At 42.8% G+C, this 15,303-nt stretch overlaps 1 protein-coding gene across 4 annotated transcripts in view; it reads right to left on the bottom strand.

Moving 5' to 3' along the window:
• The window catches only part of add3a (adducin 3 (gamma) a), a 138,394-nt gene that overhangs the window by 52,289 nt on the left and 70,802 nt on the right, over positions 1–15,303 (bottom strand). For all 4 annotated transcript variants that reach the window (XM_078413403.1, XM_078413402.1, XM_078413405.1 and 1 more), the window contains exon 2: positions 4,835–5,056. In XM_078413403.1, the coding sequence (XP_078269529.1) occupies positions 4,835–5,029 (195 nt within the window). In that variant the 5' untranslated portion in view covers positions 5,030–5,056. The remainder of the gene's footprint in view (positions 1–4,834; positions 5,057–15,303) is intronic.

The raw sequence follows: 15,303 nt of genomic DNA, 5'->3' as shown, positions 1-15,303 counted from the left end.
TAGGTGACATTTCGGGTCAGGACCTTTCTTCAGATTCCGAGGACAGTTTAACAATTGGAACTAAGTGTTACAGAAGTAACATTAACACGTTCACATGCAGAGGATGGTAGAAATTTGTAAAACTTCCAGAAATGGCATTTGATGCTTGAGCAAATAATAATCACAAAATCTAAAATTGATACTTTTGTTTTAAACTAAACGGACATTTGGCAATGTGAGTTTATGGAGTCAAGTCATGAATCAGCTCTCATGTTATTTGAATGTTGAAACTGGCTCGGGGCTAAATGGCCTCCCTTTGATCTTGGGTTTCATCTACAAAGCCACCATCATTCGATTAGGAGACATCCCACAATTAAATATTGTTTTCCTTGTGCAATGCATGCAGAATTTACATCATAATCCCCACTCAAACTATCAGATTGCAACTTCCTCTCATTGTACATTGCAAAAAAAATGCTCACATCTGGATAAGTATCGGCTGTGTATTTTTCATTAGGTTTTTGCCAAATGACACGATGCAAAAAGCATTCAACATCACTTAATCACATCCAAGCCTTTGGGTAATTTTCTTCAACAAGTTATTTTTAACAAGTATCAGTCTTGCATATCGTAAACTTTCCATGCATCTCGACATCGGGCACTTTTTGTTATCATTTCAGTGCAACTTTTAACCACTTTCTTCCTAATCCCTTTTTCTTGACAGCTCCATCAATGAAATCTTTATCTCATACTAGATCAGTTAACAGTATAGAGGTGATACAGGAAGCAATTTGTACATAAATTACTAAACAATGTTCGAAACAGCTCTGGGAGTGCCGCACCCTTTGATAAGCAAGCAATTACAACGTCTTAAAGAGAAAACAGATTTCCAAAATATTCCTTGAGAGCTCGAGATGTACCTTACAAGATCCAATTAAAACATATTTTTTAGATGAGATTCTTCATGGCACCAAGGTTGAGAGAGTAGCAAGTATAACATAAACATTGGAATGTTAAAATTCATCTGGAATATGATCTACACCATCTCCAAAAGTTGCCCAAACCAGTTAATCTGGATGTAGCCTTCCTACGGGCAAATTTGAAATATTTGAGTTACTCAGAAATTCAAGCAAAAATTGGTCATTATTCTAAAATTAAATAAGATGGCATTCAATCTTCTACAGCTATTTCATTTTGTTTAAGCCAAAATAGATCCTATCACTACAAATGCTTTGTGAAAACTGTAGTCGAGTGGAAAGTTATTGAAGCGGTATTGCAGTTTTGAAAACAATGTTTATTAACAATGTTTATTGACAATGTCAAGAGATGTGATTATTCCCAAACAAAAGTAAAAGTTACCAAGATACCCAATCCAAGCTAGTCCCATCACATCCCTCTAAATTTTCCTATCCACGTATATATGCCCGAACTACATTTAAATGTTATTGTATCAGTCTCAACTCCTTCTCTGACCGCCCATTCCATATACCCACCATCGTCTCTGCAAGAAATGTGGTCCTCGGGTTCCCATTAAATGCTATCCATCATCTTAAATCTATGCCCTCTAGTTCTTGATACCCCTACTCTGGGGAAAAAGACTGTGCATTCTAGTAACTTGTGCATATGCAAGTATCCAGTTAGCCAACTCCCTCTGGATCACCAGTGATCTAACCTCCGAGAGCAGCCTACCATGTAGAATCTTAACGGCCTTACTGAATTCCATATAGATTACATCTATAGGCCTGCCCTCAACCTTCTTCGTTACTTCTTCAATCAACTCAAATTCATTACACACAATCTCCTACACACAAAACCATGCGGAGTATCCCTAGTCAACCAGTCTTTCCAAATGCATGAATATCTTATCCTTCTAAAAGATGCAATAGGTTTTGTTGATATGCCTAATTTTGTAGTGTCAAACAAGTTCTGGGAATTATATCTTAGCATTGGGTAAGTAATACCTCCTCACAGATTGATTAGATATGATTGATTCTGGATCTAACTCAGATCTTTAAGGCCTGACACAGAGTCATGCACCATTGAATTAGATCAACAGCCCACTTAGTCCATGCCAACTATCAAGCATCTATTTACACTAATCCTACGCTAACTCCATATATTATTATCCCCACCTTCTCATACACTACTCTCAGATTCTACTGCTTACATACACACGGAGCAATTCCTAGTAAGTGTACAAGGAACTAGCATCTACAACCCGCACGTTTCGCTGCTTGGGAGAAAACTGGAGCACCCAGGGGAAATTCAAGTGGTCACAAAGAAAACATATTAATTTGATACACACAGCAGGAATGAACTGGGTTTCTGGGGCAGTAAAATCTACCAATTGCATTATGGCGATGCCCTTCATTAAGATCACAAATAAACCAGAGGAATCAGACGAAATGAGGAAGAGGCTGAAATACTTGTCTGGACCCTCGAAGATGGGAACATGAAATGGTTTGATAGCTTTATTATAATAGGATCTCTCTTCTAAGCATAGTGTTTAATTGAAAAGGATATAAAAATGCATTCACCCATTAATGCAGAAATTTATAACGAATGAAAGAAAATGGCATCACAACTCCATGACATTCGCTGCAAAAGCCAAAGAAGAACCACAATTCCCAGTTGCATGCCTATTTGTGGCTCCCTCTCCTGGGTCATTAGGCACTGAGACAAGCACCAGTTATTTCCTTCACTCACCACTCCCATTTAATAAGGACGTGATCATCACATCATCTGCCCTCAACCAAAGATAAACCAACATCCACCTTCTTGGAGGGAGACAAGGAACAGTAAATATGTCAAGCAAAACTTAACATCAATAACTTCATCCTTCATTACTATCATAGTCACTCATCATCAATGCAACTTCGCATTTATAACAATACAGTACTATATGGAACTACGCAATTGCTCATCTCATTTTCCTCAAGATTACTTTAGTTTTTTTACTTTAAAAACATATTGTTTCATTACCATCCCCTTTTAGGTATTTTTTCATGAGTAGATAGCCAATATATTGTTTAATTACCATCCCCTTTTAGGTATTTCTTCGTAAATAGATAGCCATAGTTTGTGAATATATATTTAATTTGAGAACCAATGAAGTAAGCAATAAATGTGTATGAAGAAATTGCAGATGCTAGTTTAAATTTGACGGTAGACACAAAATGCTGGAGTAACTCAGCTGGACAGGCAGCATTGCTGGAGAGAAGGAATGGGTGACGTTTCGGGTCAAGACCCTTCATTAAGTGTGTTGATACTAATAAGTAGTGATCAGATTTGAAACAAGATGCAGCTGCATACATAAACAAGGGTCTCTCTTAAACCAGCAGCTGCAACGTCACACATCAGGGGATCTCGATGCAAGTCTGGAAACTGATCCATATTTATGTAGACAATGTAATATGGATTGATTCTTCAATTGCAGAGCACTTATTTTTTGTGTGCTTATTAATGTACAATGATGCTTTCTGGAACATTACTGGACACATTTAATTTGAGTGGTGCATCAGATATCTCAGAAAGCCTTCAGAGTACAATGAAATTGATTATCTCAGGTGGTCTTCATGGTACAATAAAACATGGTTACACGTGGTTGGTGCTGGACTAGCAGATTTTCTATTGGATGTTATTTACATTAGGTCGCCAACAAACATTTAATTCACTTTTAAGGTACATCCTCAGGTATGTAGGTTAATTGGCTGGGTAAATGTAAAAATTGTCCCTAGTGGGTGTAGGATAGTGTTAATGTACGGGGATCACTGGGCGGCACGGACTTGGAGGGCCGAAAAGGCCTGTTTCCGGCTGTATATATATGATATGATATGATAAGATGTCACACTTTAAAATGATAATTGTTTATAAAGGGAGTGTAGGAACCTGGGTCCTCGCAAGCCCATTGAAAAGGAGTACGGGTAACGCAGATGGACAGTAATTAATCAATTAACAAACACACAGTTTAAGAATTTACTGTAATGTCATTGACTCTCTGGGTTCAATTCACTATTTTTATTTTGCTACATGTAATTTATATGAATTCGCTGACATATTTCTTTGAATGATACTCATTGGACTTTGCAGTATTTGAGATAGGCTCTCATTAAATGGGAAAAGCATAGAGACCTTGATAATTAAAGGCTCAAAAATTTTGCACTATGGAGTTACGTTGGTGACCAATAAGAGATCCAGGAGAAACATTTCAGATGGAATACAATGTAGAATCTGCTTTCTTGCAGGGTGGTGATGCAGATAGAATGAGAACAAGTAAAGGAAAGCTGGAAAAAGGTATGACAACGACAGGGATGAGATTCATTATAGAACAAATCTGGCACAATCTTATGCCACATGGTTATTTCCTGTACGATAAATAAGCAAAACAAAAGGCCAAGTGAAAAATCAATACATCAATGTGAAAGCGTACTCCTATTTTATAGAAATACTAGACAAAGTGAACCCGTTGGGCCCAAACCTCTCCTGCATTGGTGCAGCACCCTGTCCTCCCCCCTCTCCTCAACCCCCCCTCCCCTCTCCCTTCTCCCCCACTCCCCCACTCCCCCCTTCCCTCCCCCTCCCCTCCTTTTAAACTTTAAAATGTGAATAACTTTAAAAATATAACACCGATTTCAATGAAACTACTTGCATTATCACTAAAGTGACAATGGTGAGTAAGGTGGGCCTAAAATTGTCACACTATCGTGTACCGTTTTGGCTGAAGTTCAGTTCAAGATAACAGACGAGAGTTTTAGTATATAGATTTTTAAGAAATGACTATTCTATGAGATATTAATTATACAATCAACAAATAGATTTAAAAAAAGACCATAACGTTTCTTTTAATGATACTCACAGGGCTCTGCAGTATTTGAGAAACGCGCTTTCTCTGATCCATCAGGTTGAAATCCTGTCTCAATTCTGGCGATCTGTTTCTTTCTTGGATATATTCAGGATCACTTTCATTGATGTGATCAAAGTAGCCCCCCTTATGAATTGCACTGGGTGGAGGAGGGGATGTTATCACTTCCTGGCTGGAATCACCACTCATGATTACTGCTGTCTACTGTCTGTGAATCTGCAAGAAATAAAAAGTGGCTTATTAAATGCTATTGGCCTGTAATTTACAATCAAAAGCAGCCCAAGACTTTAGAATAAGCATTCATTCCAGATTATGTCACTATTAGTGTTCTATAACAAATACCATAGCAGTCTGATGCACCTTAGCAGTCTAATGAAGGGTCTCGACCCAAAATGTCACTTATTCCTTTTCTCCAGAGATGCTGCCTAACCTGCCGAGTTACTCCAGCATTTTATGTCTATCTTAAGTACCTTAATAAGCTGGGCTACATCTTCATCAAGCTATCTGAACGAGAGTAAGGAGAGAATCCTGCCAAAAAAGTATCCCAATTGAATTCGAATTATGCCCATCTGCGCATGGCACACTAAAGAAAGTCAGATGTCAACATCTTAAACTGAAATGCAAGGATGAACGTATTTAAGAATAACAAATATATCATGTTGGCAAAAGCAGCTCTCACGCAGAATTACAGGGCTGCACAGCGGTAGAGCTGCTGCCTTATAGCACCGGAGACCCAGTTTCAATGCTGACTGTGGGTGCTGTCTGTATGGAGTTTGTACATTCTCCCTATGACCTATGGAGATTCTCCAGGTGCTCCGGTTTCCTCCCTCCAAAAGCAAGTAGGTTTGTAGGCTAATTGGCTTTGGTAAAATTGTAAATTGTCCCTAACATAGGATCGTGTTAGTGTATAGACTCTCTGAATATACTATAGAGCGATCACTGGTTGGCACATACTCTGGGCCAAAGGCCCATCTCCAAACTTCATCTCTAAAGTCCAAAAGTAGCTTAATTCATGTATTTTCTGCAAGAACTATATTACTGTAAAATGATAATATAGTGGCCCACTATTATCAAATAGAATACAATGATACAAACTTGATCCACCACTTGATTGTGTTTTGGCGAGGTATCCAGAGAGGCACAAGACTGGGGATGTGGCTTTGTTTTCCTAGGTGCTGGTTTGCTGGTGATGCATAAATGATAAGAAACAAGAATTGTAGCACGCCCACATGCCAGATCCATCTTTTAATAAAGTATGTTTAATCAAATTCATTTTTCTGCATTAGTTCGGTATACCAGCAGTCCATTGATATCTGAACATCTAGGTACGTTCAAAGTTTGGGGCATGCACAATCTTTTGGAGTAAAAATATTCAAAATTCAAGATCATGTAAAGCAATTTGTCATCTTGATTGTAAATATTCAAATATTTTCCCATTCTGGGCTCTCAAGACAGATGACAGTCTCTCAATTTCTGTCCTGTCACACCTTAATTTTATTACACTTCTCTTTTCAATAAAATTATCGCCATTCCACATTTTGAAAGAATTTTCCTCAAGGACAAGTTGATATCTCCAAAACTTTTAATACACATCCTCAGGTCAGAGATAAGAGAGATCAATACTCAAGTTGGAGTCTCAAAGTATTTTACAATTGTGCCAAGATTTCCATATGCTTTTATTTTAACTTTGTTATAACCAAGGCAAACATTGCATTTGACTTCCTCATTGCTTGCAGCATCTGCATTTTAACAGTGTGATAACTACAAGAATTCATAAAGAACTCCCAAAAGTCTCTCAGTATCTCAATATCACTGGAACACTCCTTACATATTGTTCCAAAGGAATAATTGTTCCTGTAGTCAGGATAAATGATACACCAAGTAAAAATATTTCCTCAATGCATTATGAATCTTTATTCTCCTGGATGCTAGTTCTTGAAACAGATCCTAAAAACCAGCAAGTTGGAAATGAAGCAGTATAATGCTTCTGAGCTTAAAAAAAATTGCATCCAATAATTTGAGGTTTGAAGAGAATTACTTTACTTACTTACTAGGGCAGAAAGTAGTCCTTGACAAAGACCGAATCTTTTATTTGCAGCAAAATGTTGCAATGTTATTGTTTCATGTTTATTATTAATGGACAAATACAACTGTAAAACATGACAAAGATGAATTTGTGCAGCAAAACAAAATGGCACAAAATAATTTAGAATTAAAAGAACTGCTGATGAAATAAAAGCAAAATGCTGGGGGGAAAAAAATCAGGCAATAACCTAACTGATAAGGCAATTACTGTAAATAAAGAAATGAAAGTTAATGCTTCAGGTCAGTGTATTTTGTTCTGAGTGTTTCCAATATCCAGGTTTTGTTCAAATCTATTGAAATCTGTGTTTTGTGTTTATATAGAGAGTTCAAATATTGCTAATTAAGTGGGGGTAGCAGAGAGATCATTTTATTGATATACATTCAAAGAAGAATTTTTGCAAGTTTTAAAAGCTACTTTGCGGCATCACCCTTAACTCTTGAAACAACGCCCAGGTAGCTCAGCTGTTTAAAGCGTGTTGCCCATTCTAGATAACACAACTTTAGATGGAGTCTTTGTTGCCATTGCCTTTCGAAGAACACGGTTTCAGAATCTTTGAACATTTTTAAAAGTAGTAGAGAGATTCTTGTTAAGCAAGAGGATGAAATGTTGAAAGTATGGAGCATGGACACAATCAGGTCAGACAATTTTAATGAATGGCAGAGTAAACTCAAGCAATTCAGTTGCCTACACCAGCTTCTAATGCACGTTTAAGTTTGATGCATTAACTAATCAATGTGCTGTGATCAATGTACATTGTTCATTGGAGGCAGGTCTCTAAATTGTTAGGTGCTGCTAGTATTGCCCCACTTCAATATAGCAAACAAAATAAGACATGAAAGAAACTTCAGTCAATCCTCAAAAGACGAGCTTAATGCGTGTAAAATGTTCCCAATTTTTCTTGCAACATTAAATTGCTATCAATCAAGCAGGAAATGTTCTTAATCACAATCTAGAACATTGCCTCTTGCAGCCTGACAGCAAATTGGCAGCTCCCCAATAAAGGAAGGGCACGCAATCTTTGTTCAGTCAGTGCAGCTTTATCAGCTACAGGGGTAAAATGTCGCTTACAAGCTGACCCATGACTAAGAGGACACCAAGTGCAATGCTGAAACGATGCATTATTGCCAATGTCACAATTTGGATGAGAATTTGTTTGTCGGTACAGGAGCACATTAAAAAAGATCCTGCAAAATCCAGCCTTCCCCCTTCAACTAAATAAATAACAGGATATGCAAAATAAATGCCCCTGTTGTCTTCCAGTGAAATAATCATTCTATTTAAAGCCTTTATTTTTGTGATGCTATGGCAATCTATAAATAAAAACATTTTCTGCAAGCTTCAAATAATTATTTTCCAACAGGATGTGAAAACAAAACAGATACTAATTATAATCATGTGACTGTAGGAAAAAAAATCAGCACATTTTTAAAAAAAAGGTAATTCAAACAGAATTCATCTTTTGTTTTGTGCTTATTAAGATGAATAATATTTTATATGTTCTTTGCCTTCCTTTATCTTTCTGTCATATTAAAGACTAATTTCACAGACTTTTAAAATTCTATCTTGGGACTTTAGAAATCTTCTACTTTGTCAATTTTCTTGGTTTACCACACCTTCTAATATTTTCATTTATTGATGTCAAGAACGTTTGTAACATGCACCGAATATGAACAGGAACAATGAAACTCTTACCTCCTGCAGGCACATTAGATGCAACAATAAGTACAATAAATTCAGTTATTCTAAGCAAATTAGACCATAGAGGATCAATCATAGTAGTGCAAAGTTCATAGTCGTTTACATAGTTATAAAACATAGAATACTGAACATAGAACGTGCAGCAAAGGAATGGGACCTTCTGCCCACAATTTTTATGCTGAACATGTCTCATCTGTCTGTGCATGATCCATATCTCTCTGTTCCCTGCACTTACATGTGCCTATCCGACATCCTCTTGTTATCGTTTAAATGTTTCTTTTGATTTATTTTTAACTCTGTATGTGTGGGGGGTGGTGGGGGGGTGGGGGAAACCTTTTTTTCCAATCTCCTCCTCAACGGAGTTGCGACCTTTACCGTGTTGTGTCTCCGTTCGTGCTATGGCCTAACACCGTGGAGTCGGCGGCCTCCAGCTGGGATCGACCTTGAAGACTCCGGTCGCAGGGCCTGGACTTACCATCTCGGAGGCTTCGGCCGTGGGCCCTGCAGACCGCAACATTGGGAGCTCGCAGATCCCTGGCTGGCGACCGGCTTTCGGGAACTCCAGCCGTAGCAGCTTCGACCACCCCGAAGCGCGAGGTTTGATTGACCCGCTCGCAGGCCCCTCATCGCCCTGCGTGGCCTGGCCGCGGCACTTTCCATCGCCCGGTGGGGGCTCAGGACCTTCATCGGCCTGCTCGGCTCGGCCCTGGGACTTTCCATTGCCCGGTGGGGGCTTCAAAAGTCGGGAGCCTCGATCGCCTCGTGGCACCACGGGAGAAGAATGAGGAGGAGATAAGACTTTTCTTTGCCTTCCATCACAGTGAGGGTGTGCCTGGAGCAATCACTGTGATGGCTGTTTGTGTTAAAAATTGTAATTGTGTGTCTTGTGTTCTTTATTGTCTACTGCCGGACTCTGACGTGAGAGGACGCTGGCGCTATTTGTTCGCCGCTTCTCCGTCACGATAGTTTGTCTGTTTGTTTTTATGTCTTGACTGTTTTTGTAAAGCGTCTTTGAGCATTTGGAAAAGCACTATAAAAAATAAATGTTTATTATTATTATTATTAAATGCCACCATCATATATGCCTCCACCACTACCCTTAGTAGTGCATTCCAGGCCTCCACCTCTCCGTGTGAAAAAAAAACTTGTCCTGCACATCTCCATTAAACTTTCCTCCTCTCACCTTATAGCTGTGCCCTCTAGTGTTTGACATTTCCACTCTGGAAAAAAGGTTCTGACTGTCTATGCTTTCTATGCCAGGTTCCGACAGTCTACCCCATCTATCCTACCCTATCTGTGTCGAGAGGTTCAAGGACCTGATGGGTGATCAGGTTGATGGAAGCAGTTACTGAACCTGGAGGTAACTGTTCTCAGGGCTCCTGAAGCATCTTCCTGATGGGAGCAGCGAGATGAGAGAGTGGCCAAGGTACTATGGGTCTCTAATGATATTAGCTGGCTTCTTGAGGCAGCGTGTGGAAAAAAACAATGTTTAATGTTTTTCCATTCAAAAATGTCTTACGCATTTATTTTTAAACTTAAGCGTTTTTAGACTAGGAGGCAAAAATAAATCACTAAACCATCAAAAGGTTAAGGAATATAATAGTTTCGGTATTGCGCCTTTTATACAAATGATCCATTATCAGGGTATTGAGCCATACTGTGTCACTATCAGTCAAGTTGCAAAAACACAGGCATTATTTCTTCAACTTTGCCATAGGCAACGAGATCCTTGATTTTTAAAGTATTAGCTTAGGTTGGTTTTTTTAAAACACAAAAATCAGCATCTTCCTCCCAGCATTAAGAATCTGGATTGAAACTATAGAGATTTCCCTAAAGATTAGAAATGTACAAGAATCTCACTTTAAATTTTCCTACACTGCCAGCAAAAGTCGACATCTAAAATGGTCATGTACATGTCTCACACTATTTCCTGCATGAAATATTCAAACATTGGTACACAAATGTAAGTTGCAGTCTTTTGATAAAACAACCAGACTAGAATAAAATGCAAGTCATCGATATTGGTTTATTAGTGATACGGGTACTGAGAAAGTGAAACATTTTGTTTGTGTACAATCTAGGCACAAGTATGAGCACATCAGGGTAGTGCAAAAGAAAACAAATAAACTTGAGTGCAGAATATAGCAATACAGTGCAAAGTGTGAGGGGCGGCAATGAAGGAGATTTGAAGACCCAGAATTAATCCCTAGCATTTGCAAAACAAACTTCCAATGATTTCTTCACAAAATGCTGGAGTAACTCAGCAGGTCAGGCAGCATCTCGGGAGAGAAGGAATGGGTGACGTTTCGGGTCGAGACCCTTCTTCAGACTGATGTCGGGGGTGGGACAAAGGAAGGATATAGGTGGAGACAGGAAGATAGAGGGAGCTCTGGGAAGGAGGAGGGGAAGGGAGGGACAGAGGAGCTATCTGAAGTTGGAGAAGTCGACGTTCATACCACCGGGCTGCAAACTGCCCAGGCGAAATATGAGGTGCTGCTCCTCCAATTTCCGGCGGGCCTCACTATGGCACTGGAGGAGGCCCATGACAGAGAGGTCAGACTGGGAATGGGAGGGGGAGTTAAAGTGCTGGGCCACCGGGAGATCAGTTGCGTTAATGCGGACCGAGCGCAGGTGTTCAGCGAAGCGATCGCCGAGCCTGCGCTTGGTTTCGCCAATATAGATAAGTTGACATCTAGAGCAGCGGATGCAATAGATGAGGTTGGAGGAGGTGCAGGTGAACCTCTGTCTCACCTGGAAAGAATGTTTGGGTCCTTTGATGGAGTTGAGGGGGGAGGTAAAGGGACAGGTGTTGCATCTCGTGCGGTTGCAAGGGAAAGTGCCCGGGGTTAGGGTGGTTTGGGTAGGAAGGGACGAGTGGACCAGGGAGTTGCGGAGGGAACGGTCTCTGCGGAACGCAGAGAGAGGAGGGGATGGGAAGATATGGCCAATGGTGGGGTCCTGTTGTAGGTGACGGAAATGTTGGTGGATGATATGTTGGATCCGCTGGCTGGTGGGGTGGAAGGTGAGAACGAGGGGGATCCTGTCCTTGTTGCGAGTGGGGGGATGGGGAGCAAGAGCGGAGCTGCGGGATGTAGAAGAGACCCTAGTGAGAGCCTCATCTATAATGGAGGAGGGGAAGCCCCGTTTTCTGAAAAACGAGGACATCTCGGAAGCCCTAGTCTGAAACACCTCATCCCGGGCGCAGATGCGGCGTAGACGGAGGAATTGGGAGTAGGGGATAGACTTTTTGCAGGGGACCGGGTGGGAAGAAGTGTAGTCCAGATAGCTGTGCTAGTCGGTGGGCTTGTAATAAATGTCCGTCACTAGTTTTTCTCCTGTGATGGAGATGGTGAGGTCCAGAAACGGGAGGGAGATGTCAGAGATAGTCCAGGTATATTTAAGGGCAGGATGGAAATTGGAGGTGAAGTGTATAAAGTCAGTGAGTTCTGCATGGGTGCAAGAGGTAGCACCAATGCAGTCGTCGATGTAGCGGAGGTAGAGTTCGGGGATGGGGCCAGTGTACGTCTGGAACAGGGATTGTTCGACGTACCCGACAAAGAGGCAGGCGTAGCTAGGGCCCATGCGAGTGCCCATAGCTACGCCTCTGGTTTGGAGGAAGTGGGAGGAGTCAAAGGAGAAGTTGTTGAGGGTAAGAACCAGCTCTGCTAGGCGGAGGAGAGTGTTGGTCGATGGGGATTGGCTGGTTCTACGGTCGAGGAAGAAACGGAGGGCTTCGAGACCATCCTTGTGGGGGATGGAAGTGTAGAGTGACTGGACATCCATGGTGAAAATGAGGGAGTGGGGGCCTGGGAACCGGAAGTTATCCAGGAGATGGAGAGCGTGTGAGGTGTCTTGGACGTAGGTGGGGAGGGATTTGACCAGGGGGGATAGGATGGAGTCGAGGTAGGTAGAGATAAGTTCGGTGGGGCATGAGCAGGCAGAGACAATGGGTCTGCCGGGACAATTGTGTTTGTGGATTTTGGGTAGGAGGTAGAATCGGGCCGTGCGGGGCTGGGGAACTATGAGATTGGAGGCACTGAGGGGTAGTTCGCCGGAGTTGGTGAGGTCGGTGATGGTGCTGCTGATGAAGGTCTGGTGTTTATCGGTGGGGTCATGGTCCAGGGATAGGTAGGAAGAGGTGTCTGATAGTTGTCGTCTGGCCTCGGTGCGGTAGAGGTCAGCACGCCAGACTACCACAGCCCCTCCCTTGTCAGCGGGTTTAATTATTAAGTCCGGGTTGTTGCGGAGTGAGTTGAGGGCTGCACGTTCAGGAGGGGAGAGGTTGGAGTTAGTCAGGGGAGTGGAAAATTTGAGGCGGCCGATGTCACGCCGGCAGTTTGAAATAAAAAGTTCTAGTGGGGGTAGTAGGCCATACTGGGGGTTAAAAGTGGAGGGGGTCCGTTGGAGACGGGAGAAGGGGTCATCAGTGCGGGGTCGGGGCTCCTTGCCATGGTAAAAGGCTCGGAGGCGGAGGCGGCGGAAGAAGAGCTCCACGTCATGGCGGACGCGGAACTCGTTGATGTGGGGGCGGAGGGGAACAAAGGTAAGGCCTCTGCTGAGGACCGACCGTTCGGTGTCTGAAAGGGGGAGGTCAGGGGGGATGGTGAACACCCGGCAATGGTGGGGGTTGGGGTCGGATGGAGGCAGGGGGGCTGGTGGAGGGGATGTATGGTGGGGGGTGGTGGGTTAGCTGGGCAGAGGGGGGCATGAGGACCGATGTGGGGAGTACTGGGGGTCGCCTGGCTGGAGGGGGAAGGGGGAGACCCAGTGGAACCCCTGCTGCAGTTACCTGTAGTAGGGGGTGGGCAGTAGGACCCAGCAGTGCTGAGGGGCTCTGCCTGGTGGGGGCTGTGGGCCCAGCGCGGTGTGTGTGGGCCAGGTGGAGCTGCAGCCTGTTGTTGGTCCCGGGGGCCGGGTACAGCGACGGCTGTGACCTGCTGCTGGGCGGTGGAGCGGCGCGGGTCAGCACGGTCGCTGGGGGAGGCCCGCGGGGACCTGGAGCCCGGGTAAGTGGCGGTCGGCTCGGTCAGTGGATGGCCGGGGAGGGCGTGGGCGGCGGTGAAGGGGTCGGGAAGGTCGGCGGCAGCGGTGAAGGGGTCGGGAAGGAGGTGGGCAGCAGCGGCGGTGCAGAGGCCTCGCTCGTCGGCGGCAACGGCCCCGGGGAGGCGGTGGAGGTCGGCGGCGGCAGCCTCAGGTGAGTCTCGGCAATCAGCGGCCCCAGGGATTCACAAAATGCTGGAGTAACTCAGCAGGTACATGCCAAATTTCCTTAGTCTTTTGAAGAAATAGAGTCATTGATCAGTGTCAATGTGGTTAGACCGGGGCAAATTGTTGGTGAGATTGACACTTAGGAATTAAGCTCTCAACCATCTCCACTTCAGTACCATCGACACCGAATCAAGCGTGTACTTCACCCTGCTAACCAATATCGATGACTAGCTCCTTCAAATTTGTGATATTGAGGAAGTGGATGTTGTCCTTATGCCATGCTACTTAGCTGCCAATATCCTTCCTATATTCCACCTCAGGTCCTCAAGTAGGGACCAATCCACCAACACAGTTGAGCAAAGGCTACTTGTTGTCCGAATCTTGCTGTAAAATCCCAAGTGTACATCAGGATACATTAACCACATTATATTATGGCAAACTAGTGTTACAATTACATAAGATTTTTGAAACATGTCAGCTATTGTTACATAGTACACATCACACAGCACTATCTCCATCGAGCACTGGACAAAGGAGCTCTTAATTTGTGAAAAATGGTATAGCATGTTGGACAAAGGAATATTCTTATATGTCAACACAATTTGAAATGTGTTCAAAAGCATTTCTGTTTCGGTTTAGGTTTATTATTGTCACATGTACCAAGGTACAGTGAGAAGCATTGTTTTTCATGCTATCAAATCAGATAATAGCATACATAAATACAATTAAGTCAAACTCAAGTACAATAGAGAGAAAAGGGGAAGATACAGAGTATACTCAGCATTGCACCACATAATTTCCTTTGACAAACTCCAATGTCTGCAATTGGGTTGAGGTGAATTGGTCAGTATCCAACCTTATGGAAGGACTATTCAGTAGTCTGATAACAGAGAAGAAGAATCTGTTCCCGAGTCTGGTGGTGCATAGTTTCAAGCTTCTGTACCTTCCACTGGATGGGAACAGGGAGTAGGATGAAGACAAGTCCTTGATTATGTGGCTGCCTTTCTGAGGCAGAGTGAACTGTAGATAAGAGTCAATGGTGGGGAGTCTGGCCTGTGTAATGGACTGGGCTACATCTACAATAATCTGCTATTTCTTGGAGAGAGGTGTTCCCAAACCAAACTGTGATGCAACCCAACAGTATGCTTTCTGTGTAAGAAGGAATTGCAGATGCTGGTTTAAACCGAAGATACAATCTAGAAGACACAAAAAGCTGGATAGAAGGAATAGGTGACGTTTCGGGGCGAGACCCTTTTTTCTGTTGTGCATGTGTATGTTTGTGAGGGTCATTGGTGACATGCTGAATTTCCATAGTCTCTTAAAACAGTCACCTTGACACCATTTTCCTAAGTTCTCAATCTTGTTCCAATATTCAGTCTCGTCATTGTTCGTGATCTGTCCCACCACAGTGGTGGCATCTGCAAACATGTGGGTAGGGTTCGAACCAAATTTGGCTGCAGTCATAAGTGAA

Source organism: Rhinoraja longicauda, chromosome 16 (genome assembly GCF_053455715.1).
Source record: "Rhinoraja longicauda isolate Sanriku21f chromosome 16, sRhiLon1.1, whole genome shotgun sequence".
Lineage (NCBI taxonomy): Eukaryota > Metazoa > Chordata > Chondrichthyes > Rajiformes > Arhynchobatidae > Rhinoraja > Rhinoraja longicauda.
This window is presented reverse-complemented; position numbering and strand designations above follow the sequence as displayed.